The sequence below is a fragment of the Prionailurus bengalensis genome, chromosome B4, assembly GCF_016509475.1.
Source record: "Prionailurus bengalensis isolate Pbe53 chromosome B4, Fcat_Pben_1.1_paternal_pri, whole genome shotgun sequence".
NCBI lineage: Eukaryota > Metazoa > Chordata > Mammalia > Carnivora > Felidae > Prionailurus > Prionailurus bengalensis.
The window spans coordinates 23,728,204-23,754,325 of NC_057358.1; the positions used below are offsets into that span (position 1 = coordinate 23,728,204).

At 36.6% G+C, this 26,122-nt stretch overlaps 1 protein-coding gene across 1 annotated transcript in view; it reads left to right on the plus strand.

Annotated features, from left to right (window-relative positions):
* GPR158 (G protein-coupled receptor 158) overlaps positions 1 to 26,122 on the plus strand; it is a 421,143-nt gene that overhangs the window by 389,421 nt on the left and 5,600 nt on the right. The window contains exons 7-9 of the mRNA XM_043564334.1: positions 1,253 to 1,491; positions 17,795 to 17,933; positions 23,008 to 23,113. Of these exons, the coding sequence (XP_043420269.1) occupies positions 1,253 to 1,491; positions 17,795 to 17,933; positions 23,008 to 23,113 (484 nt within the window). The remainder of the gene's footprint in view (positions 1 to 1,252; positions 1,492 to 17,794; positions 17,934 to 23,007; positions 23,114 to 26,122) is intronic.

The following is a 26,122-nucleotide window of genomic DNA, read 5'->3' on the forward strand; positions in this document are numbered from 1 at the left end:
AGGAATACTTCATAAAAATTTTATAACGAATGAGGTGAAGGACAGAATAGAAATTTGGGAAAATAAATTTATTTTTGCCTTTTGGAAATTGATTGTGGATACCCCCATAGTATCATGAACCATTCATGATAGTTTATTTTAAGTCACAATTTTGTGACATAAAATTTCAGAATGAGAGTGGGGAGTTAAAATCAGCTAAGAATATTCTGGGGATAAAGTTAAAGAAATGGGTAAACGGAAGGACCTGTACAGTAACTTTGGATTTTGCCTTCACACAATAACTAGAAATGGAATAGTTCTTAGATATAACTTAACCCAGTAGGTCTCAACTCTAGCTATTCATTTGAATTGCATACATAGAAAAAATATTATTTATTTATTTATTTATTTATGTATTTTAGGTTTTTTTTAATATGAAATTTATTGTCAAATTGGTTTCCACTCAACACCCAGTGCTCATCCCAACAAGTGCGCTCCTCAGTCCCATCACCCACTTTCCCCTCTCCCCCAACCCCCATCAACCCTCAGTTTGTTCTCTGTATTTAAGAGTCTCTTACGGTTTGCCTCCCTCCCTCTCTGTTTTTAAATTTCCCCCTCCTGCTCCCCCATGGTCTTCTGTTAAGTTTCTCCAGATCCATTTCTTATATGTCATCCCAATCCTCTTCTTTAATATGGTGATCTTAATTCAGTTACCCTATTTAAACACCTCTCTCATTGTTTTCATTTTTATTTCATTATTATTTTTGGTAATGTAATGAAATAATTATAGAGAGAGGTCATTTAGAAGAATTTTCAGAAAATAACTTTTGTAACATTCTACTGTTAAAAAAAACTGGTTTAAGGAAATTTTTGACTTAGTATAATATTGTAAAACCCAACTACTTACTTTCAGGACTATTTTTGAGCCCTTAGAAACCCTGTGTGAGCAATGTTTGCCTATGGATCTTTTTTTTTAAGATCTTGAGTATTTTCCTTGAAATATTAATACATACTCAAAGGAATTCCATCCTTTGCAAATCTGTTGACTCACTGGCATCTAATGTAGGATATCTGTTTTTCTATTGAAAGATTAAAAACTAGAATGAAATTAAGTGAAAATATAAGCAATACTGTTTTTGAGGTTTTTTCGTGTTAAAACTGCATAAGTAGGGTGTGGGTGGGTTTAAATTTCACCTAGAAAAATAAAATATTGTGGAGTTTTACTTTCTGACTATTAAGCTTGCCTTCACATTTTGATGTTTTGCTTTTCCAGGGTTTTGAAAGTGTTTCTTTCACGAACAGCCCAACGGATTCCGTATATGACTGGTGGACGGGTCATGAGGATGCTGGCAGTAATGCTCCTGGTAGTATTTTGGTTTCTTGTTGGCTGGACTTCGTCTGTTTGCCAGAATTTGGAGAGGCAGATTTCACTTATTGGCCAAGGGCAAACATCTGATCACCTCATCTTCAACATGTGCCTCACTGAGCGCTGGGATTACATGACAGCAGTTGGTATGTGGTCACTTGTTTGTGCGCTTGCCTTGTCCTTTTTCCAGTGGCATTAAAATAGACTTCTGTAGAAACCTTACCACTCCCCTTTACCAAACTGAAAGTAATTTCACCTGATATGGTTTTGGTAAAGCAATATTATGAAAAGGACAATAATGACATGTGGAATGCAAACTTTTTCTGAGTTCCCATTCTTTTTTTCATAGTTATGTAGCTTTGTAGTTTTGTTGAGAAAATGCAATTGAGGAAATTAAGAAGGAGAAATGCAGCAAATAAAGGCAACTTCTTTGCACAGAGAGTTTCTATTTTCCACCTTCTCACTGTATTCCCATTAGATTAACAGTAGCTGTTCCCTTGATTTATTTGTTTAGTTGGGGAAAAAAAAGGAGACATGCTGAAATTTTTTACATAGGTTTGGTCCTGTGATTTATCAGACTTAGGATCCAGGGTACTCCCTGTGTAGAGATTTTCCTTGCAAAATGATTAATTAATCTATCTTTCATCTGAAGACAATTTATTAGGAATTCTCTGGAGGTCCAGTATTACACAAAAATGAAACCATGCTTTTTAGGGATTAGTGAGAGTTTGATGACTTAGAAACTAGAGAACTCGGGAGAATCACATAAAGGCTTAGGCCAGAAACACGGGTTTCTCTGGCATCTTGGTTTTTTGAAAAATGAGGAAGAGAAATCAGCAGGAATTTTTCTGCTGTTAACATTAGGCTATTTTAAGCTAGGCCTCTAAAGATACAAAAAATAATGAAAACGAATTTTTATTATTTTGTTGTCATTCCCCTCAGTAAACCACAGGACAAATCTTAATTTTATTTGGCAGATGTAAAAAATAAACACATGAGTTTAATTCCTATTTTCTGTCTCCCCAGACTTGGAGATTGTTGGTTGAATATTCACATTTAGTATTTTGCCAGAAGTTAATTAATAAAATATGTATTTAGTTTATAATTTAAATGTAATAATATTTTTCTGGGCAAGACATTTTAGAAATTTTCTGGGCCTGATATCTGTATGAATAAAGCAATGTGGGTATATAAAAGAATGGTTATATTGATAATATGTAAAGCCAATCATCATTATTTTGATTAATATCAAAGAAGAGATCGGAAATTATAATTAGATCCGTATCAGTATATATCAATGTCAGAAGATAAAGCGTAGAACTAATCTGATTCTGACTTTCATATGGATATGAAAATTTTAAAAGTTATATAGATATAAGATTTCTACTCAACATAAATCTCTGACATTATTTTATATTGTTCAATCCAACTTAACCAAACTAGGAAAAGATCATTTCCCCATATTACTGTGAAGAAAAGCCCACTATATTTCTTTTCTGTTTTATAATACTCAAAATACATCATTGTAGGGAATAAACAAGCAGAAAGCATGGCCTATTTACCTAGCCTTTTTTTGTATTTTGTACATCTTGGTTTTGAGATGTATTCAAGGCCTTTTAAAAATTTCTTTTATGCTCTAAAGAAAATCATATTTATGATATTTGATGTCTATATAGAGTGAATAAGAATATATAGCTGGCAGCAATCTGTAATTTATTTTCCATAAACTTTGTTATATATAAGTAAATTTTCATACAATAAATAAGACCCACTGGGTATCTATAATTTCTCTGATACTGTGTTGAACGTTTTGCAGGAGACATAAAATGAATAAAACCCTTATTCCTCTCACCAAGTAGCTTACTATTAGTTTGTGTAAATACATGGAAATTGTTAAAAGTTATTAAAAACAAAATTATGTGGTGAAGACTCTTGTTACAATAGTAGTTCAACAAAGGAGGACAACAGTCTGGACCAGAACCCAGGAATCTTTATAAAAGAGAAGTTCTTTGAGTCATGGGTAATATTTAGGTTATTGTAAAGTGGCACAGAGAACATTCCCTTTGATAGGAATAGTGGTGAAGGTGGATGGAAATTGTATGAAACATGAAGGAAGTGCCCAACTAGAAAAGAAGATTATGTTGGAATACATTGTGACTAATACTGGATATGTAAGTTTATTGTGAGTCTTGAAAACCTGTTATAGGAATTTGGAGACCCAGGAATGTGATGTGATGATGAATCCATAAAGTTAATCTAGATTGCCTTCAGGAGAGAGATATGTATAACTCTCTCCTAAAGGCATATATAGATATACATAGATAGATTATAAATAATAGATATAGATATAAATGATATAGATATAGATATAGGTGATATAGATATATCTCCTAAAGGTATATATAGATATATATAGATATACCAAATTCAGGGGTTTTAATTCTACCTAATCATTAGATGGAGAAAGAGCAGAGGCTCTCAAAAGTGTGGTCTCAAAACCAATGGCGGCAACAGCACCTGGGAACCTGTTAGAAATGCACATTCTTGGGCCCATTTACAGACTTGCTTGTCAGACCCTGGAATAGCGGGGCCCAAAAATGAACAAATCAGGCGACTATAGATGCTGGAGAGGATGTGGAGAAACGGGAACCCTCTTGCACTGTTGGTGGGAATGCAAATTGGTGCAGCTACTCTGGAAAACAGTGTGGAGGTTCCTCAAAAAATTAAAAATAGACCTACCCTATGACCCAGCAATAGCACTGCTAGGAATTTACCCAAGGGATACAGGAGTACTGATGCATAGGGGCACTTGTACCCCAATGTTTAGAGCAGCACTCTCAACAATAGCCAAATTATGGAAAGAGCCTAAATGTCCATCAACTGATGAATGGATAAAGAAATTGTGGTTTATATACACGATGGAGTACTACGTGGCAATGAGAAAGAATGAAATATGGCCCTTTGTAGCAACATGGATGGAACTGGAGAGTGTGATGCTAAGTGAAATAAGCCATACAGAGAAAGACAGATACCATATGGTTTCACTCTTATGTGGATCCTGAGAAACTTACAGAAACCCATGGGGGAGGGAAGGAAAAAAAAAAAGAGGTTAGAGGGGGAGAGAGCCAAAGCATAAGAGACTCTTAAAAACTGAGAACAAACTGAGGGTTGATGGGGGGGTGGGAGGGAGGGGAGAGTGGGTGATGCATATTGAGGAGGGCACCTTTTGGGATGAGCACTGGGTGTTGTATGGAAACCAATTTGACAATAAACTTCATATTTTGAAAAAAAAAAAAAGAATAGCGGGGCCCAACAGTCTGTGTTTCATAAGCCTTCTAGGTAATTTGGATGCTATTCTAAAGTGTAGAACTACTGACTCCAAAGAAGTAATCAGATGAACATACTAAAACACATGTCACTTATCTCAGCTGTGTTCTGGGCATTCCATAACACTGTTTCCCCGATCAATCATTAGAACATTGTTTGCAGTGATTATTTCAAGTCTTATATTGTACTCCCTCTTCATACCTTCAAACTTCTTTTCTGTTAGATGCCTCCTCCTTGAAAAAAGTAAGTAGGAGCAATTAGACATCAGTTGTTTCCAAATCTTACCTACATATCTATAGATCTTCCTGTATTTCTATCCATTCTTATTTTTTCTTCTTATCACCTAAAGTAACCCCTCATCCAACATTAACCCCCTTATCTCCAGTGACCTCTCTCACTTTATATGACTTTACTGTCTTCTGATACTCCCCTACCTCCCAAATCATTCATTAAAAGATTCCCTTCTGGGGCACCTGGGTGGCTCAGTCAGTTTAGCGTCCAACTCTTGATTTTGCCTCAGGTCATGATCTAATAGCCCTGCATCAGACTCGGTGCTGAGCATGGACCCTGCTTGGTATTCTCTCCCCGTCTCTCTCTCTGCCCCTCCCCCACTCACGTACAGACACGTACATTCTCTCTTTCTCAAAATAATCTTAAAAAAAAAAAAAAAAAAGAATTCCATTCTGACCACAGCATTCTCTCAAGCTATTTAACTGCTCCCTCTGCGATAGTTCTTTAGATTCATGGGCTGTTTTTATTGTACTTTCCTGCCACTAGACTCTGCTTTCCTCCAGAGACAGCTTACCTGGTGGCAAATTTTTCCGCTAGCAAGGATGAAACTATGGAAAAAGTAGACATTTTTTAAATACAGTAATTCTGGATAACACCAGAGAAGGGGATACACAGAAAGCAAGGAGGACCCTGCGCTCACTTTCCTGAGGACTGCGGGGTAGGAAGTACAAGAAAAAAATACAGATCCATAGCTGCTGCTGGAAATGCATTTCTTTGGATGATAAGCAGGTCTCCGTGAAGGTGAGGAGAGAGACCCTAAGAGGAGAGATTATGATTGGAAGATCTGGGGCATGGCTTTAGCAGTGAGATAAAAGTTGCAAGACTTGAGAGGCAGGCATTAGTGAAACTAATACTCCCACAGATGTTAAATGGTAGCATTAGGGTCTCAGAAAATAAAAGACTAGTGATAGGGTGCAGAGACCATGAGATGAGAGGAAGTCAAATGGTGGTGGTGTTTGTTTTGTTATCTTCAGGCATTGTTTTGTTCCTACAAACTACTGGAACACCATAGTTTCAAAAACTCCAGCAACACGTTTCTCTAAAGGAAAGTCAAGACACATAGTTTCACAACAGGAACAAATATTTGAAATTAGGACTGTCTTAGAAAATCAGCGACATGTGGTTGCTGTGATTTTTTTTTCACACTACCCTACAGCAGTTCCATTTATTTATCTTTCATGCATCTTTGATTTTTCTTTCTAGTGCATGTAGCACTAGATATTCTGTATTTAACCTCTTTTAATTTAGTGTTTTCTAATGTGCAGCAGATGCTTCTTTGCAGTTCTCTTTATATATTTCTATAAGTAGCGTGTTTGCCCTTAGATTTTTTTTATACTCGACTGTTATTCAAGAGTAAATTCTTATATCTTCAGTCAGCCAAGAGGAAACCTGTACTAAAAGCTAAATTATTCCATTTCCTAAATGGAAATGTTTCTATATAAGGGACAGGCTGTGGAGAAGCAATAGATAGGTTTTACCTGGAGGTTGTGGAAAATTTTCGTCAAGAAGCTCTGTACACTTACATCAATGTCAGGAGTCAATTTAGAAAAAAAACCACAAAGTAACAGTTAATGTATTTATAAACATGCATTCTGGGTTAGCTTTCCCTGTCAAAAAAGATTTAATTTTTTGAAATACAAAATAGGGAACCATTTGAAAGAGTGCAGTACTAGTCTTCCCACTGAAGTAGAACTCTAGGTAGAAATATGGGTCATACATTTAAAGAATTTGCCCACTGCATAGGGCATCTCCAGAACTGCTCAGACAGGTGATTTCCCTGCCACAGGGTTTCAGACGGAGGAAACAGGTGTAGAGACTGCTTGCGAAATCTCCAAACCTCTATGAGACTCAGTTTCTTCTTTGAGTGTCTTTGTTTGAAAACATAGAAAGGGGAAAATGATGACTTTCAGAATCCCATTGTTATTTATATCTATTTATAATTCTTAATAATCATGTTTGTCCTATACAAAAAAAAATGTGAGGTCAGCTTTCATGAAAAACAAATAAAGGTGTGGGGCACTTGGCTGGCTCAGTCGGTAAAGCATGTGACTCTTAATTTCAGGGTGGGGATTTTGAGCCCCACGTTGGGCAAAGAGATTACTGAAGATAAATTAAATTAAAAAAAAATAAAATAGAAGTGTAAACATTGCAACTATAAAAGACAGGTGAACATGGGGCAATGTGAGGGTGTTTTCCAGGCCCAGAAGTCTGGGAGCTTTTAGTGATTTATTTTATGTTTTATTTTTTATTTTTGTTAACTTACATCCAAATTAGTTAGCATATAGTGCAACAATGATTTCAGGAGTAGATTCCTTAGTGCTCCTTACCCATTTAGCCCATACCCCCTCTCACAACCCCTCCAGTAACCCTAGTGATTTTTTTTTAATCTGGTGGAAAATGAATTTCAAAATGTGAATGTTCCAGAATACTTCTGGATCAGACTAGCTGCCATACCTCTTTGGAGATCATCTATAACGATAATAAAAAATACTATAAAACTTATACTATTTATCATCCTGTGACTCACCCCTTTGAATTTTCTGAGTATGTTTCAATACATTATCTACAGCTCATATGCTTACATCTGCCCATCCCTCCTTTCTCTCCCAGCCTGGTAGCTATAATACTCCCCAGCAACATCAACTGGATTGTTCTCACTATATCCCTGACACCTAACAAAGTATTTGTCAGCTCTTGATAAATATTTGCTGAAAGAATAAAGAATGAGCTCAGCTCCCTTTATCTTGTAATATTTTCTATGGTCAGGATTAGAACAGTGTGAGGAAACATGATAAAGCTAAAAATCCAGCAGTTACACAATGGTCCCCACATTCCCTTAATGGTATGTTCAAATTTGGGAGGTATTTTTGAGCAAGTTATACAAACTAAATCGACAGCCTTGAGCCCTTTTTATAAAATTCTACCTCTGACTTGTCCAACAGTCAAAATAAGAGATTGGTACAAATTTGGCATGGCAAAACAAAATTATATATATTTTTAAACATTACATAATTCACTTACAAATATTGAAGTAGAATAAAACTGATATGCTATTGATAAAAAAATTTTATTACTCCACTATTCTATGTAAAGGATAAGGGGGTTGGGACTGAGAAACATTCTTCTAAATTAATGGAGGCAGCAAATAAATATCCTAAAAATGTTGGTAGTAGGATTCTCAGATTTTTTTTTCTAAATCTATTTGCTCTATTTAGTAAGTTGCTAGTCAGTTGTGCCTCGTCAAGATTTTGCACAATAGCAACTAAATTTTTCATGGCTAAAAAGTTAAAACTCTTTTACCCTATGAGTTTCCTAATTTGTTGGTACAAACTAACACATGAGTAGAACTAACTTCTCATGCCTGAATTATCTTTATAAGGTCACCTCTAGAGTAAGGAAGACCATACTTTTTCACCTGGATTTAGTGCTGGCAGGCAGAGTCCTCCAACATGGGGCTTCCAAGTTTGGAAAACATAATTTCTTTAATTTTTTTTATTTTTAATTTTTTTTAATGTTTATTTATTTTTGTGAGAGAGAGACAGAGAGACAGAGTGCGAGCAGGTAAGGGGCAGAGAGAGAGGGAGACACAAAATCTGAAGCAGGTTCTAGGCACTGAGCTCTCAGCACAGAGCCCAATGCAGGGCTTGAGCTCACAAACCACAAGATGGTGACCTGAGCTGAAGTCGGATACCCAACCAACTGAGCCACCCAGGCACCCCATGGAATACATAAATTTAATAGAGGTGGTGATATAGTGGAGTTCATTCTTTCATTGGTTAGCAGTCAGTATCTGACTACACATTCAGAACATAGACTGAAGATAAACAGTACCAATGACCAAAACAAATTAGAATAAGTGAGCAGACATATACCTTACCTACAAGAAACAAGGCTGCAAAAGGGTGACTGATAGATGGTAATGTCACGGACATGTGGAACTTCTATTCCATGGCTAAATCTCAGCATCAAGCTTTAGTTCAGATCTAGGCAAGCACTGAAATGTTTCCTTGGTTTCTTCTAGAAGTTAGGTGATGATAATCTAATGTGATTTAAAAGAGATGTAATTGAGAATAAAGCTATTTTGCCGCCTTCCTTAATCAAGCACAAGAATATATACAAAAAAATTATATCCAGGTTTCTGTTTACCTTCTGTTATTCTCTGTATCTTTCTTTTTTTTTTATTTTTTAATTTTTTTTCAACGTTTATTTATTTTTGGGACAGAGAGAGACAGAGCATGAACGGGGGAGGGGCAGAGAGAGAGGGAGACACAGAATCGGAAACAGGCTCCAGGCTCCGAGCCATCAGCCCAGAGCCTGACGCGGGGCTCGAACTCACGGACCGCGAGATCGTGACCTGGCTGAAGTCGGACGCTTAACCGACTGCGCCACCCAGGCGCCCCTCTCTGTATCTTTCTATATCACCGTTATGGCTTAACTCTTCTCAACCACATTTATATGATTTAATAACTATTCCCTGATAAGGACTCTTTTATAAATTAAGATCTTTGTCCATGTCTTCATAGCTGTGAAAAGTCCACCAGTGCATGAGGTATCTTGTGGTTTTGGAAACTTCTTAGAGCTTGGCATCCCTTGCTGTATCCTTTATTCACCAAGTTTGAAAGAAAGACATAGAGAAAAACCTAAGCAATAATCAAACAGGCATGTTGAGCTTGGGTTCCCATTTCATTTGGGAATTTTTAAATATTTGGTGGTTCTAAAGTAATCCCAATATTCATTATTCCACTGTTCAAAAGTTCTAATTCATTTCCATGAATTCCACATGGAATGTTTTCACTACAGGAAACACAGTCTTTACTCTCTTCTTCACTGACATCCTCTTCTTTTTCTCTTCCTTCCTAGTATGATATCTTAAACACACAAAACAATGTGTCCAGTCATTTAGTTAGTCATATGCCAATGTTTAGAAGGAACCAAGAATACAGTAACTCTCTTACTGAGTTACATAGGGAAATTCTAAAATAGTCATTGTTTCTGAGGATGTAAATACTTAATTACCGTAGAAGATTAGTCTATCTTATGACAGGTGAAATGTGATATAAACACCATTTAATGAGTGTGGGAGAAAATAGATTAGACTTCCTCTTCATCTGACTTAGATTAATGTTCATGATGTAGGTTCATTTACATACATCTTCTTTTAGTCTAATGTACCATATGTCTTCATCCACACTGCATCACTTGTTACCACTTTAAAAATGTATTTTAAATTTTCAATCAAAGGATAAAAGCCTGACCACAGAGACAATTTATTTGCCTTGGCTTGGGCTGCATTGCTAGAAACTCACACATGCTTTTGGAGGGTCTTGCTTGACTGTGTTTAGAAAGAGTGAAGTGGGGGGTATTTTCTTGTTTATCTGTATACCACGTCTTCTGAAAAGTCTGTTACATCTTTGAGGAGTATTTATTTATATGATGCTACATGGCTAACAGGACAAATTATTTTCTATCTTAATTTTATCCTTACAATGCTACTTTTCTTTTTGGAAATTTAGGAGATTTGAGGTTAGGGCTGGGGGTTCTCTTGGGACAGCTCCTAAAGGCCAGGGAGCAAGAGTATCTAAGATATCTGTGGTGGTCATAATTTCTTCTCAGGGGTTTCAGCTCCCAGGGAGCCCTGGAACTTTCAAGGGAGGAAACAACATTAAGAAGGAAAAAAAAAAAAAGGCTGTCTTTAGTTGCTTGAACAGAATATCCTATAGATTAAACTCAGTTGTCAAGAAGATTTTGGCAGATCTTTTCCTTGTATTGAGAGGACTATCACAGTTTAAATAACAAGCTGTTAATCCCTATGGACTGCAAGCTTCCCTGTATTCTTACAGCTCAACCCATTCCGATCTCTGCAGTAATCATGAAGAGCCTGGTACCACCATTTCCTCTGAGATTAGAATATGTAGGAGTAGAAAGGTTGGTGGGTTTTTCAGTTTCAACTCACTGAGACCCATTCCCCAAAGTAGTGGAAACTGTGGGATAAATTAAATAAGAAAAAGACCTTTAGGCCAAGAAAAAGGCAGATTTGTAATGACCATGTGAGTCCCCCACTCAGTGGTCAAGTAATGTCCTGAGCCAAGCCTAACTCAGCAAAATTGTCTTCAAAAGATTTTATAAGCTAGAAATTGAACAAGGAACTTAATTTCTTTAACTTCCAGAAGAGATAATGGCACTGTAAGTATAAAACTAAGGTATAAAATAAATTGTTTTATTCTCTCTTTCCCCTTTAACATCATATAAAAAACTACATCTCAAAGAAGTAAAATAATTTTCACAAAGATAGAATATAAACAGAAATATAGCCCCTCCCACACACACACAATCATCCTAAAACCACTCAAGCTAGCCCTTAAAAAAGTATGTGCGAATATAGGGATGTAGCCCAAACAAAGGTAAATAATTGTCGATGCTGTCAGTCTTTAAAAAAGGTTGACAATTTTAAACATAGTTTTTAAATTGTTTTAATGTTTTATTTATTTTTGAGAGAGAGAGAGAGAGAGAGAGAGAGAGAGAGAGAGCATAAGCAGGGAGGGGCAGAGAGAGAGGGAGGCACAGAATCTGAAGCAGGCTCCAGGCTCTGAGCCTGAAACAGGGGACACAGGGCTCGAACTACCACCCCCAACCATGAGATCATGACCTGAGCTGAGGGCAGAAGCCTAACCGACTGAGCCACCCAGGTGCCTCTAAATGTAGTTCTTAAAGGTAACACCTAATCCTGACTGCAGCTCCCTCTTCAAACAACACACATGTAAATGACAGGGAGAGGGAAATGGAAGAAACACTACTAGAAGACACAACTTGCTGTCCTGACATTGACCCTGTGTCTTGTGACATTGACCCTGTGCCCTGAAAGTTCCCCAATCTTATCTTATCTTTATGAGCTCTTCCTACGTTCATGATCTTTAATGTGTGTCCATAGACTCTGGAGCTTCTGAATTTCACTAAATTTCTATCACCCCATATCAAACCTGAAGAACTTTAAATGTACGTGCCAGAGACAGAGGGGGTAAAATATATGCCTTCTCTAACTTTCCCACTCAAGATGCAGTGGAGATGGTGAAAAACTTGATCCAAGTTCTAGAGATGTATGAAAGGAAGCAATAAGGAAAAGCCAACCTGCAAATGTGTGACCATTCACAGCAGTGCTTGCCTTGGAGAACTCCTTAGCAGTGAGTGTAAGAGAGGAATAATCAAATCACTACATAGTTCATGTGATTAACAATCATATTCCTTAGTATTACAACACGGTATCTGTGATCCGAGCTTGAAACTGGGACATTCAACATTTTGCCCAGCCTGCAATAAAGCCGTCATACATGTAGATAATGTACAAAAGGCATTTCGTACAGTGCCTGGCACGTTCAACAGATGTTAGCTACAAAGTCAGACTCGGGACAAAAAGTAATTCCGAATGGAATTACTAGCTTTTCCTAATTAGCATACTAATTATTTAAAGTGCAGACAATTGTTGCTTGGGAAAATATTTGTTTTCTTCAATAGGATGAAAAAAAATATTTCCCAAGGTTTTGTCTATGCCTCTGTTAATAATAGAGCAAAGAATAGAATTAGTAAGCGCATCCTCATCTCAACCCAAGGATGTCATTTAGAGAACACTGGTCAGGAACTAAGGAGCCTGTGTTCCAGGCCCTACTTTGCTGTGACCACAGGGATGGCAACAGGGATACAACAGGGTTCTCCACAGGCATGTTCTGCAGCCCAGCGCTGCCCATCCCTGTGGCTCACTGTTTCCAGAGAGCCGAGGAGGGAGCAGACATTCCTGCCTCCACTGTCCTCCTTGTGAAACGTACTGCAGCACCCACATTCTACTGCTTCACTCTCTGTCCCAAAGCTCAATAAAGGGACTTCAGGCAAGCAGAATCACAGCAGTTCACCAACCACCCATCTTTGCAGCCACATACACACTCCAAACAGCACCCCCAGACTCCATGGTCTAATAAAGTCACTTCTAGCTTTAAAATTCTATCAAGAGTATCATTCTCATTGTTTTCAGCATTGTAACTCTCGCAACTGTTCTTATTTTAAAAAGAAAAGGCAACTAAGCCTCCCAAATATCAAGGCTCCCATATGCCAGTTGAGGCCTAGAACACTGGAACTTGAGTTACTCGCAAGCATTATTGAAGTTGTTTTCACACTTCATGATAACTTCTGTGCTGCCTACCATGTTATTGCGTGCACAAAACCAGAAAACTTTGAAAGTGAAGAACTTAGAGGAAAACAGAGGAGGACATTAAAAGAAATACTTAGAGGGGCACCTGGGTGGCTCAGTCGATGAAGCATCTGATTCTTGATTTCGGCTCAGGTCACAATCTCACGGTTCGTGAGCCTGCATCAGGCTCTGCGGTGACAGCACAGAGCGAGCTTGTCTCTCCCTCTTTCTCTGCCCCTCCCCCACTTGCGTATGCTTCCTTGCTCTGTCTCTCTCTTTCTCAAAAATAAATAAGCATTTAAAAAATTCTTTTAAAAAAACAGAAATTCTTGGAAAATTCAACCTAAATGTGTCATTTATATATTTACTTGTGCCACATAAAAATAATTTTAAAGGGGCTAAGAAGCATAAAATGTTACTAAGACAAAAATGCCTTTGCAGCACAGCAAAGCAGGGAACCACAGCTTGAGAGACATTTGTACTCTGAAGTTATTTTCCTCTCAGCCATCGTGGGTGTTCTGAGATCACAGAGCCCAGGCGTCTTCAGTGTCAAAGAACTGATACTAATTCTCACTTTGCTTGACCCAGCCCTTTGGAAAGATAACTTGAAATCGCTTTCACTATCATATATAAATTTTTTTTTCAACGTTTATTTATTTTTGGGACAGAGAGAGACAGAGCATGAACGGGGGAGGGGCAGAGAGAGAGGGAGACACAGAATCAGAAACAGGCTCCAGGCTCCGAGCCATCAGCCCAGAGTCTGACGCGGGGCTCGAACTCACGGACCGCGAGATTGTGACCTGGCTGAAGTCAGACGCTTAACCGACCGCGCCACCCAGGCGCCCCATAAATTTTTTAAAGGCTATGGTAGCTCACTTTCAAACTGGTATCCCTTATAGATTAAAAAGCAAAATACCTCAGTTTTCTGAAAGCTCCACTTGGATCTTTGAATATAAATGCAATTCCCTCTCTAACTGTACTCATGCCTCCCATCAAAATCATTTAACAGCAGAAATTATTTTCTAAAGCAGAAGCACAACACATATTTCAACTCCCACGTAATAACACTGCAAAATTTGGTAACATCTGCATATTTTCTTTCCTAATTGCAGTGTTAGTTTGAAGTTAATTATATGAAACTGATTTTTTTTTCCCAAGCACAACTTTTTTATATATCACATTTAGTTTAATTGGTACTTTGAATAATAAATTGTTTTTCAGCTAGAGCATATTGTTTGATATTGCTAATGAAATGATTTTAATGTTAAGCTTAGCTGTTGGGAGGAATCTTACTTTATCTCTTATTTTTAAATATAATTATACATTACAGCACCCTAATTAACCTGTCTTCCTTTTTTTAATCCTCAAGATAACATTATGTAAAAAGACTGCAACAAGTGGCAGGAGGTGGTGTCTTCAGAAGGAGATAGTTTCTGCTACGTGGAAATGCTTCCATTTCAGCATACTTCTGTGCTGGTGGTTGTTTAACAATATTTCTGGATTCATTATTCCTGAGTGGCAAGCACATTACCATACACGTCGTGGCCCGTCAGTAAACAGCAGTTAGCACTCTTAATAATAATGCCGGTATGACCTTTACACGTCTGTAATCCCTGCAGTGTTAGAGGGAGTGACAAGGTAACAGAAAGTCTACATCTCTAATAACATGAAAGTGATATCATTTATATTCTTTCAATTCAGCAAATATTTATTGAATCTTATCTATGTATGCTCCATACTGTTGCTGTCTGTGTGGGCAAAGGCAGAAAAAATCTTTGAAAGCCTCGATTCCTTGTTGAATCATTAGATTGCGCACCTGAAATTTATATAACCCTGGATGTTAATTATACTTGAATTTAAAAAGTAAGTAAATAAATAAATAAGACTTGCTTCTTTTCCTGAAGGTCATAACTATTTGGGGCTAAAGAAGGGAGTGATTAACATGACTCCACATATAATTTTCTCTCAATTATATATCCTGTGGCATTATTCTCTGCATTGTGGAATATCGATAGTTAAAACCCATAAGAGATTAGAGGAAGGAAAATTCAGTGCAAGGTAGAATCAATTCAGGCGGCTTTGTGATGGAGGTGGGGCCTGAATTGGACATTGAAAAATTGGATAAGATTGGAAAATGTGGGTGAGAAGAAATTCTTGGTGTGAGCAATAGCATAAACAAAGACTCAGAAGCAAGAAGAATCTTTGAAGTGGTCAGAGGACAATGAGTCTTCCTGGGCCAGCTCAGAGTTCATGCTAGGGAGTATTGGAAGGTCATGTTGGATGTATAGCATGAAGTCACAGGGAGCTAGGAATGTCAGGACCAAGCCTTCATAAATAATAGTAAGCCACTAGAGATATCTGAATGACGATGCATGCAGTACCTCACAAAAGCCTGACCTGAGGGGTTAACAACTAGATAAATCAGGGGTGAGAAATATACAAGCACAAAAGAATAAGGCCAAGCAAAGTGAGCAACTAACATGAAGCCTGGGTAGCAAGAAAGGCTTAAATGTGAGGACATGTCTGCCCAGGCATGAATCCCTTGTAGTCTTCCTTTTGGGGCAAGAATTATTTCCAAGGTCCAAAGTGAGTATGAGTGAATTTTATAATGGAAATGTGAATCGGCTAACCCAAGTGGAGTGCCAGGGATTTGGACAAATCCTGATGTGATCAAAGTGGAGTTTCAGAAAATAAAGAATGAATGAACACAGGATGAAGCCAGGTTTAGATGGGGCAGTTGAAAAATAACTGTAACAAATAAAGAGCAATATGATAGGCACTTAAAGGGTAGTCACTGTAGGCACTGGGAGGAACGGTCCCTATGAAAAACAACTCAAAGTAGAAATGTACCAAAGAAAGGCAGCTGAGATTTCCAACCTGGGTAAAGAGGCAATAGTAGTACCGTGGACAGAAATACAAGTTAGGGGGCCACTGGGTGGCTCAGTTGGTTAAGTATCTGCCTCTTGATTTCAGCTCAGGTCATTATCTCAGTTTGTGAGATCATGCCCTATGTCAGGCTCTGCGATTACCATGCAGAGCCTGCTAGGGATTCTCTCTCCCTTTCGGTCCCTCCCCAACCCGGACTTTCTCTTTTTTTTCCTCTCTCTCTCTCTCAAAATAAATGAATAAACTTAAAAAAAAAAAAAGAAAAGAAATACAAGAGTTAGGAAGGAAAGTTCTACATGAAGACCTCAGCATTTCTTGATTTGCTTTTCCTGATCCAGTAGAACTCGGCTGGAAAGAACATTTATAGCACATGGCCAGTGGCCAACATACTGAATAATTGGGACTGAATAAATCTCATGGAGATCTTGGAGTGTGCCTTATTTTTTATTTGGCTTCTAACCGCATCAGGGTTTTAGAGTATCTCTTGACAGATGTGTTTATTTAAGGGATTTTCAATAATTAGGGCACTACCTATTGTTTAAATACTGACAGAAATAGGCTGAAAGGTTGGCAGGTAAAACAGCTTTAGCATATGGGAATGGAAGTCAGTGTCTCAGTACATAAGTAAGTAGGTTACCTCCAGGTAATACATTTGATGAAATATTTTCTCCAAATTAGAGCTTTCTTCTTTATTCTTATTAATTAGATATTATCTTCTTTAGATACTATCTTACAGTGAGGTCATGTCGCTAAGACAGATAAAATGAATGGTAGCAATTATTGGTCAAAAAGGGTTAAAGTAGTGATGTTCAGTTTGGAAAAAAAAGTCAAACGAGATGTTTAACAATAAGATCCATTTAATGTGTGTTTTTATGTATTCCTTTACTTATCTGATATCTACCATGTCCGTAACTATATTATGTGCTTTATATCCATTTTTTAATTTCATTAGCAAATAATCTCATGAAATATGTACTTTTTATTATTCTCATTTTCCAAATAAGAAAACTGTGGCCAGAGACGTTAAATTGCTTCAGATTATGCAAAGTTAATTAGAGACAGAGCCAGAATTTCCAATCAGGCCTAATGTGATTCTGAAGCCCTTATCCTTAACCACTTTACTATGCTTGTCTCTTCTGGCTTGATCCCACAAACAAGGTGATTATGAATTTTACGAAGCCTTCAGCACTCCACCCACAAAAGATGGGATTTCTGTCATGTGTGAAGAAATAATGGTTCATTTATAAAATATGCCACTGAATGTTTATCAACCTATTTTCTCACATTTCTAGCAATGGATATTTTTATGTTGTTGAACCAGATTCAATGCGGTAAGACCTTACATTTCTAGAAGCTACATATGAACACAATACAAGCCTTTGTTGCCTTGATGACTTCATTATGACCCAGATGCTCCGTGAATATCTTAAACTCAGGTTGGGGATGTAGAAAATAATTTTACAGTTGTTTCAGGAAAAAAGCCAGGCCTTAGCAAAAGAAAAATCTGAGACACCAAGCACTGTTTTTAAAAAAGCAAGAAAACAAAAACCAAAGTGTACCTTTGAAAAGTCTACACACTGAATAAAATCTTAAATGTATGTCACATGTATTCATATGTGAATGACATTTTGTATGCATCTACTTCTAGCTAAACTTATGTTTCTGTAATAGACACAAAATGCATGCTAAAGCACTTAAATTTTGCATTTTTATTCACCTGTAAAACTAATGGAAAATTGTTCTTTTCTTTGTTGTTGTTCTTCTCACAGCTGAATTTTTATTCCTCTTGTGGGGTGTTTATCTCTGCTATGCAGTGCGGACAGTCCCATCAGCATTTCATGAGCCACGCTATATGGCTGTCGCAGTTCACAATGAGCTCATTATCTCTGCTCTATTCCATACAATTAGGCAAGTGCTCTGTAGAGCTAGCAAATAACTGTTTTATTTCTCCGATGTGTTGTGGTTTGATTTAAATAGCAAAATTGGGTAAAATGCATCATGGAAAGATTCGGGAAGGATAATGTTTTTAAGCTGACTAATTTCTTTGCCGCAGAAATGGCAAAGGAATGCAGGGTTTTGTTTTTTTTTTAACTGTTCTTAGTTCCTGCTGATGTTTTGTTACTACCTTTATTTTGAAGGTTAATTACTCTGTATTATTGTATTCTATCAAGCCACTTAGAGGAATGTCATTGAATATTGTTATGATATGTAATACTTTTTGTTCCGAAGATATAAAGCTACACATGCATACATCATAAAGTTGATATAATAAATTATCTGTGTTTCCATTCGTGTTTAATGCATGGGGTTACGCTTTTAAAATCAATATTCAGATAGACAATTTATGTGTATTTATTCTGCTGGATTCAAAACTAAAAAACCATTCCAACCCAAGGACTAGATTTTTGTGTGCAGTGGGGTTTAGCAGTGACCTTCTATTGTACGCATGTATGCTTGGCCCTCCATTTTTTGGTATCCCCTATATTTCTGTACTCGGTGAGTACAAAGGAGGAAGAAAGGGGCTAATGATAAGTGAACAAAATGAAATATGTGTGACTTATCTTCTGAGAATTTATGCCTATCTGAAAATGAAATGAAAACCTCAGTGAGAACAAAAAAAGAAATCCTATCATTTCAAAAGTAACAAAAAAGATGCCATTCACTTGCTCGACATATATTAAAAGTTAGGACGTACTTAAGAATACAATGAGAAATTTTAAATATTCAGCCATTTCCCTCAGTGGAAAAACATTAATAATAGTGGGAGTCAGAGTGGGAAGGTGTGGATCTGTGGAAGTTTTGGAAGATATTTATCATCTCTCACTTTAGTCAATAATTATAAAATTATATCTTGCACTTCTAGGAACAGATGATGGCAGAGAGCAGTTGAGCCTTAGACACACCTACACTTTTTATCTTTTAAGTAAGAAAGGGGGTATTTATGATTTGATCATCTTGGAGCCTCCATCAAAGGGCCAGGAATCCAGGGAATTTGCCTCTTTGCTTTGTCTTGACCCCTCTCAAAAGAGAGAGAAAAGAGAAAACGAGAAGAGGAAGGAAAGATGAGAAGCAAAATATGATATTATAACTGGGCAAAAAGAAGTCTCTCTCGATCCTATTTAGACTAGAGCTGGAGGACACGAGAGGAGGTGTCCTCTGTGCACAGTGTAGTGAGCACCAGAGAGGACTCTGCCATGGGCAGAGCCCCAAAGTCTTCACAGTTCTCCCAAACCATCTCCCAAGAAAAGTTGCATTTTTGTTTTTTGTGTCCAGGATATCAAACACATATGTTTCAAGGTATAACAAACATGCTTCTCTAGAACCATTTATAAGTTAAATGTTATATAAACGAACCAATTGCAGAGTTCTAAGCATACCAAGAGGCTTATTGCAGATGAGTTTAAATGTCTTCTGTTGCCAGAATGTGACCATGTTATGCAAAGGCCTTCCTACTTTTGCCCTACAATCAGCTGCTGTATTTCTTAGAACCAAATTGCCCAAGAAATTAAATCTGTTTAAAGCAGTTGCCTAAATTGATTCTTATCCTTTTCTACTTGAAGATTTGTTCTTTTCAATTTTCATTGTTAAATGTTTTTTCAGTGGATTTTATTGATTGATTGATTTTATTGATTTATTTTTTCAATGGATTTTAAACTCTCAACTGGTCCAAGTCTTTTCAGCAGTAGGCAAGGTAAAGCACTTTTTAAATGAACTTTAAAAAAATTCTTAAGAAGGCAATAGGTGGTTATTACAGATAAATCATAAAATGATAAAAAATAAACTCCCTAATCCAACCACCCAAAAGTGATAAGCACTGTTAACATATTAGGAAACACATGCTAAATATTCACTGAAAATAATTTTCTTGGGAGCCTGGCTGGCTCAGTCAGGGAGCATGCGACTTTTGATCTGAAGGTCATGAGTTCAAGCCCCACATTGGGCATCGAGCTTGCTTTAAAACAAAATTAGTTTTCTTACTTTGCTTAGGTCTTTCCTACAGAGTCCCAAACAACCCATTAGCCTAGCCAGATGAACCATGTAAAAGATGAGCTGGGTGCACATAGGCACAAGTGCTGACTGAATTGTTCATGTTGAACCTAGTAGATTTGGTGTTAGTAGACATGCCATACTCACAAGATCAATTTTCTTCCAGACAACTGTGTAGTCCCCTATAAGTTTTGAACAGGGAGGACTTCCAATGGCAGCAGGGTGACCAGCCTTGGTAGGCCTTGGTATTTTCTTAGGCAAGCCTAAGAACACCTGCGTGGGAAGCCCTACATTTTAAGTTCCAAATTTAACTTACCTTTCAATTAGATTGTAGCATATTGGCTTCAAAGAATCGTAGTATATATTAGCTACTTTCTCAGAAATTTAACTTGTATGGTCATAAACAGCCAAGGATAGAATTATAGTTTGACACACTAAATCTACAGAACACTGACTTTAGGGAGATGAGCAAGAAGCAAGTAATAGGCAGTAATAATTAAAGGAGTCAAGTATATACAATTTCTTATTTACATGTGGACTGAATTTGTACATGCTATGATTCCAATGTTGGTAAAGTCCAAGAATAAGAAACAAGAATGTAATAATTTAAACTGGGTTCATCTTTGTAATTTTTTAATAGAATCAAATAATATTAAATAAGGCATCCAACATCAGCAAAGATATTCTCTATCAATAGGACATATCTGTTCTTTCTTATTTGCTTAAAATATAAAATTATACATACATAACTGTATGTATGTATATATACATACATAAATATGTAAAGCTATAACTGCATATTTATATACAGATTTACTTTTATTCTCATCAAATTGCCAGATTAAACAAATAAACTAAAAGGATTAAGTCCGGCAGTCTCATAATGCAGAAGGCATTTTGCTTAATCTGTTCTATAATCCTTCACTAAGCATAAAGCAGAGCTTTGGGAAAGTGCGAGATTTCAAAAGGTTTGCTTTTCTTCCTAACTTGAATTTTTTAATATTTCTATGGTCCTGACTGTTAGATCTATTTTTTTAGAAGCTGGAATAGTCTTTCAAAGAAAACCAATCTTTAAAATGACTGCAAAACCCAATTTCTCTTAAGATCGTTCTAGTCAGAATTGCAACCTAACAAGCCCAGCAGTATTTAAAAGCTGGTTAATTTAGGGAAAATTGATGTTCGTATACAGTACTTCAAAATTACTTTTTGGGAGACTCACCATTTTAATTTAAAATACATGTAAGCATTGTTCCTTCCAGATACTGTCAGGCTAACATTCACTTGCATTCACTGGCATTCATAATGTTCACTGGCATTTGAATAGGAATCCCCAGTGCGTGAGCCTGTGGACTATAGACCCATCCCCTTCCCTATAACTGTCTGCCCCAGAACTGGAAATGGCCCCAGCAGTTTGGGATGAGATCATTTTCCAGGCCACATTTTATATTGCTTCTATGCTTCAGATACTGTAACTTGTTACTGAGGATGATGATCCTATTTCACTGCTTTAAAAAAGAAAAAAAAAAATCTCACCTGACCCTACAGAGACTCTGTCAAAAATATCTCATCCCTGAACAAAGTGGATATTCATTTAGTCATATCCAAGGCAGGTGTAAAGCCACTTTTCTGACAAAGGAATTAGAGAAGATGTTAATTCATAAAATCCTGTTTAGTAACGTGTGAGCTATCATGAGTTTTCTGTACTTCTATGCATGTATTGTAAGTCCATTTTGTCTGTGTCTCCAAACACAGGGGAAACTACCTCTCCATTTTGGACAACTCTTGAGCCTCCATTTTAACTTGATATTTGAGGGAGAGGGGGTGAGAAACTTGGTATTTGGGGGAGTGGGGGATAGGATAGAGGTAAAAATGAGGAAGAAATCCACTTAGTGGAAATTCTGAGTATAAATAATACTAATTTACTTAGTAAAAGATATAAAATTAGTTTCTTCTATGTTTAGATTCATATATGTTTATGTAACATTATATATGTTAATGTTCATAAGCATTGTCTTAAGATATCAGCTTTTTAAATTTGATGATGTATATCACTGAATCAAAATGCTGATTGTCTAATTCCAAATGCAGTAAAATCTCATATTTAGCTTTTTGTGGATAAACAGTAGATGGGAAAAAATTAAAAGAAAAATATAATTGCAAAGGACCTTGATAAAAGCAACATCTGGTTTCTGCAAAAGAATGAGTCCTTAAAACATGAGTTTGTTTGTACATATACCTAATGATTTATGAAAATATTCCAGCAATTACCAGAGTAGATCTCAGTACTGAAGTTTTCCTATACAAGTTTCCTGCAAACTCTCCTAGAACACAACTTTATAAACTACTCAGCAAGATATGATTTTAAATATTGCATTTTAAATTATCATAAAACAGTTTGATACTTTACAATAACTAAATTTTTTATTTTAGAAGAGGCGTTTTACAAACCATTAGTATATTCATTTTTCCATTACATTGTTCATCATTGAAGCCTTTGAGGTCATTCACAAAGACAGATAATTACCTACCCTTTTTTTTTTCTTATTTTTTTCTTGATTAATATTTGCGAATGTAGAGAATTAGAATCAAGAGTTATTTGGATGTGTCTCATAGCCCAAATTTTCCTGAAGTCACCAGTTTGTAAGCCCATTCTTCTTTTGAATTCATAAGTGTTCGTTGCTTTAATTTTAAGACATTCAATTTACATACAAAATAAAAATTCCAGGAAATGATTAGCACATTATATATCTATATGCTGTCTTTCTTACTAATAACTTAAAATAATAAATAATAGAGAGTTCATATCTTTATCCAATTGCAGTCACTTTGAGCCTTATTCTCCTGTGATGACAATATATGCCATAGAAACAGCAATACAACTGTTTCCATGCTTGCTTGTTTTTTTAAAATACACCAAGGAAAAAAGTTTCCAAGTATCCTAGGGTTTTAAATAGAGATCTTGTTGGATTACTAACTTGGTGAATTCTCATTTCAGATTCGTTCTTGCCTCAAGACTTCAGTCTGACTGGATGCTAATGCTGTATTTTGCACATACTCATTTGACTGTGACAGTCACCATTGGGTTGCTTTTGATTCCAAAGGTACTCCTTTAACATTACTTTTCTCTTGCAAGACAATTATTTTAAATAAGCATGGAGTTGTTTCTCCTTTAAAAAAATATCTGGCATATAGGCCAAGAGAAGTGTGGAGATTTGCTTGACGCTCTAAAATAATTTTATTTTTTTTTAATTTTTTTTTCAACGTTTATTTATTTTTTTTGGGACAGAGAGAGACAGAGCATGAACGGGGGAGGGGCAGAGAGAGAGGGAGACACAGAATCGGAAACAGGCTCCAGGCTCTGAGCCATCAGCCCAGAGCCTGACGTGGGGCTCGAACTCACGGACCGCGAGATCGTGACCTGGCTGAAGTCGGACGCCTAACCGACTGCGCCACCCAGGCGCCCCTCTAAAATAATTTTAAAGCTGTCTCCTCAGGGAACTAGATGTCTCTTTTCTTTTGGAATTTATTAAATATCCTATATAATTATTAAATGCTTCAATTTTTACAAAACCCATCATCTGGTTCAGTTCTTTTTCAAATATTTTGATACACAGTTATGTTTTAATTATGGGCTCAAGATGGCTTTTGACTGTAGCTATAACATCAAAATTATTTTTTGAAAAGAATTAGCCTCTTCTAAGAGTCCTCTTGTTTGGATTGATATTCAAGAAGCATTGTATTGCAAACATTCAGAAAATTTTTATATAAATAGAAATAAATAATTATAATGTTGTGTATAGAAGAATCCTGCTTAATAAAGATAGGCTGACAAAGATTTATCTAGACAGCATACTGAAGTGGGGGGAATTATCAATATGTGCTCCGCCCCCACTAGTTATACAGTAGGGAATCATTAGCTAAGACTTTCATCTCTCTGAGTTTCATTCAGTTTCCTCATCTAGGACATGATAGCCATAAAGCTGCTTACAGTGAAATAATATGATCGCAGAGTGTGGGAGAATAACATACAAGTTAGAGCATTATTATTATTTTCCTCTTTTGCCCATGGAAAAACAAAATATTAGGGCACTATGTATCTGTGTAAGTGGCACACGATATATTATTAGCATGGTTGACACAAGAATTGTGATTTCTTATCATTCACTCCAGGCTTTACCTCCTCTCACAATTAACCAAAACACTAAATGAAATTCAGCCTGACTGAAAGCCCAAACAAATGTAAATAGAGCCAAATGCCTACTTTCTTCCTTACTTGAATTATACCAAATAGCCACAATTTCCATGGGCTATTCTGCTACTGCAGTTTATCCTATCCATTTTCATACTTTCCATTATATGATTACATTTTTATTAGATGGATATACTGTATACTCAGGCTATTTATTCAGTTGTAAAAATTGAAAACACGTGTTCATACAAAAATTTGTACATGAATGTTCCTAGAAGCACTATCCATAAGAGCTAAAAAGTGGAAGCAACCCACATGTCCATCAACTGATAAATGTATAAACAAAATGTGGTGTATCTATACAATGGAATACTGTTCAGCAATAAGAAGGAATAAAGCACTGATACACGCTAAAACTTGTACAGGCCTTGAAAACATTATGCCAAGTGCAAGAAGCTAGACACAAAAGGTTGCATGATTCCATTTCTATGAAATGTCCAGGACAGGCAACTCTATGGGGACAGAAAGTAGATTGGTGGTTGCCACTAGCTAGGGAAGAGGGGATATGGAAGTGACTGCCTACTGGGTTCAAGATTCTTTCGGAGGTGATGAGAATATTCTGGAATTAGATAGTGGTGATGGTTGCACAGCCCTGTGAATATACCAAAAATCATTCAATTGTATGATTTGAAATTGAGAATTTCATGGTATATGAATTATATATCAACTTCAGATAACTACAAAAAAATCGTCGAGGGGCTTTGCCAAGCACTGGTCTATGTACTAGAATAAGAGTAATGAACAGATAATATATGTGCTCTTGTGGTACTTATGTTCTGGAGAAGGGGGAAACAGAAAAGATAAGATAAATATTTCAAATATTATTTTAGATGGATATAAGGAAATATAGTGCAGTAGAAAATGGACAATATCTGACAAGTAACTGTTTCTTAAACTCATGGTCACCTCTAAGACTGTGCTTGACAAAAACAAGTCCATTCTTATCAATAACCTCTCAGTGATTCACTAGTAGCTTGTGAGATTTGGAAGGATAGGGACTGTGTTCTATTCATCTTTATGGCCTTAAGTTCCTGACACATGTGGGAACCACAAACATAAGTAGAAGAGTGAAGGCAAGATTCACCCATTTCTGTGGTTTCTCAACCAGTCCCTATAACAAAACCTTCACGGTTCCTTAAGTAGAGAATTGCTATTTCACATTAGTTATCTTATATTGATGTTCACCGGCCCACATAAATATTTTAACAAGTATTGACATTGAAATTGCTCTGTATCATCAAAGGGTGATCTGTTAATTTTTTAAAGGAGTATTTGAGCTGATGATAAGCTGTGAGAAGAGAACTCATTTCCCTAAACCTTTCTCTCAATTTTCATAGAATAGTCACTTAGTTTATATATTGTGTGAAGTGGCTGGATTGTTTTGAGCCTCCCTGCAAAAGAATAGAGATAGCAAGAGTACATGAAACTGAAAAATATCAAAAGGCCACATGAAAATAATAAAAATACCTCAAAATGTTCGGTGAAGGAGGAACTTGAGAATAATGAGCTTGAGAAAAAATTCTGTAAGTTCAGTGAATCTCTGACTTTTAAAGTTAGATATCATCACTTTAGGCTGAGAGGGCTCTGTGCTCCAGAGAGGTTCCACGATTTGTTCAAGATATCACTGTCAACACAATTGAGGTTGGAATTAAGATCCCTTGTCCCCTGAGTCTTGGAAGCAACTTTTTTGAAGCTAAGTGGAATAGACAGAAAGTCACTGTCTGTGATCAGAGCCACTTGTGCCCTTAGATGAAATACAGTGTCCCCTATTTGAAACAAAACGACAAACACAAGGTAGACCCTACTTCTCAAAAAATATTTCCATCCAACTGCCGGGGAGTTTAAATTGCTACTCTTGGAA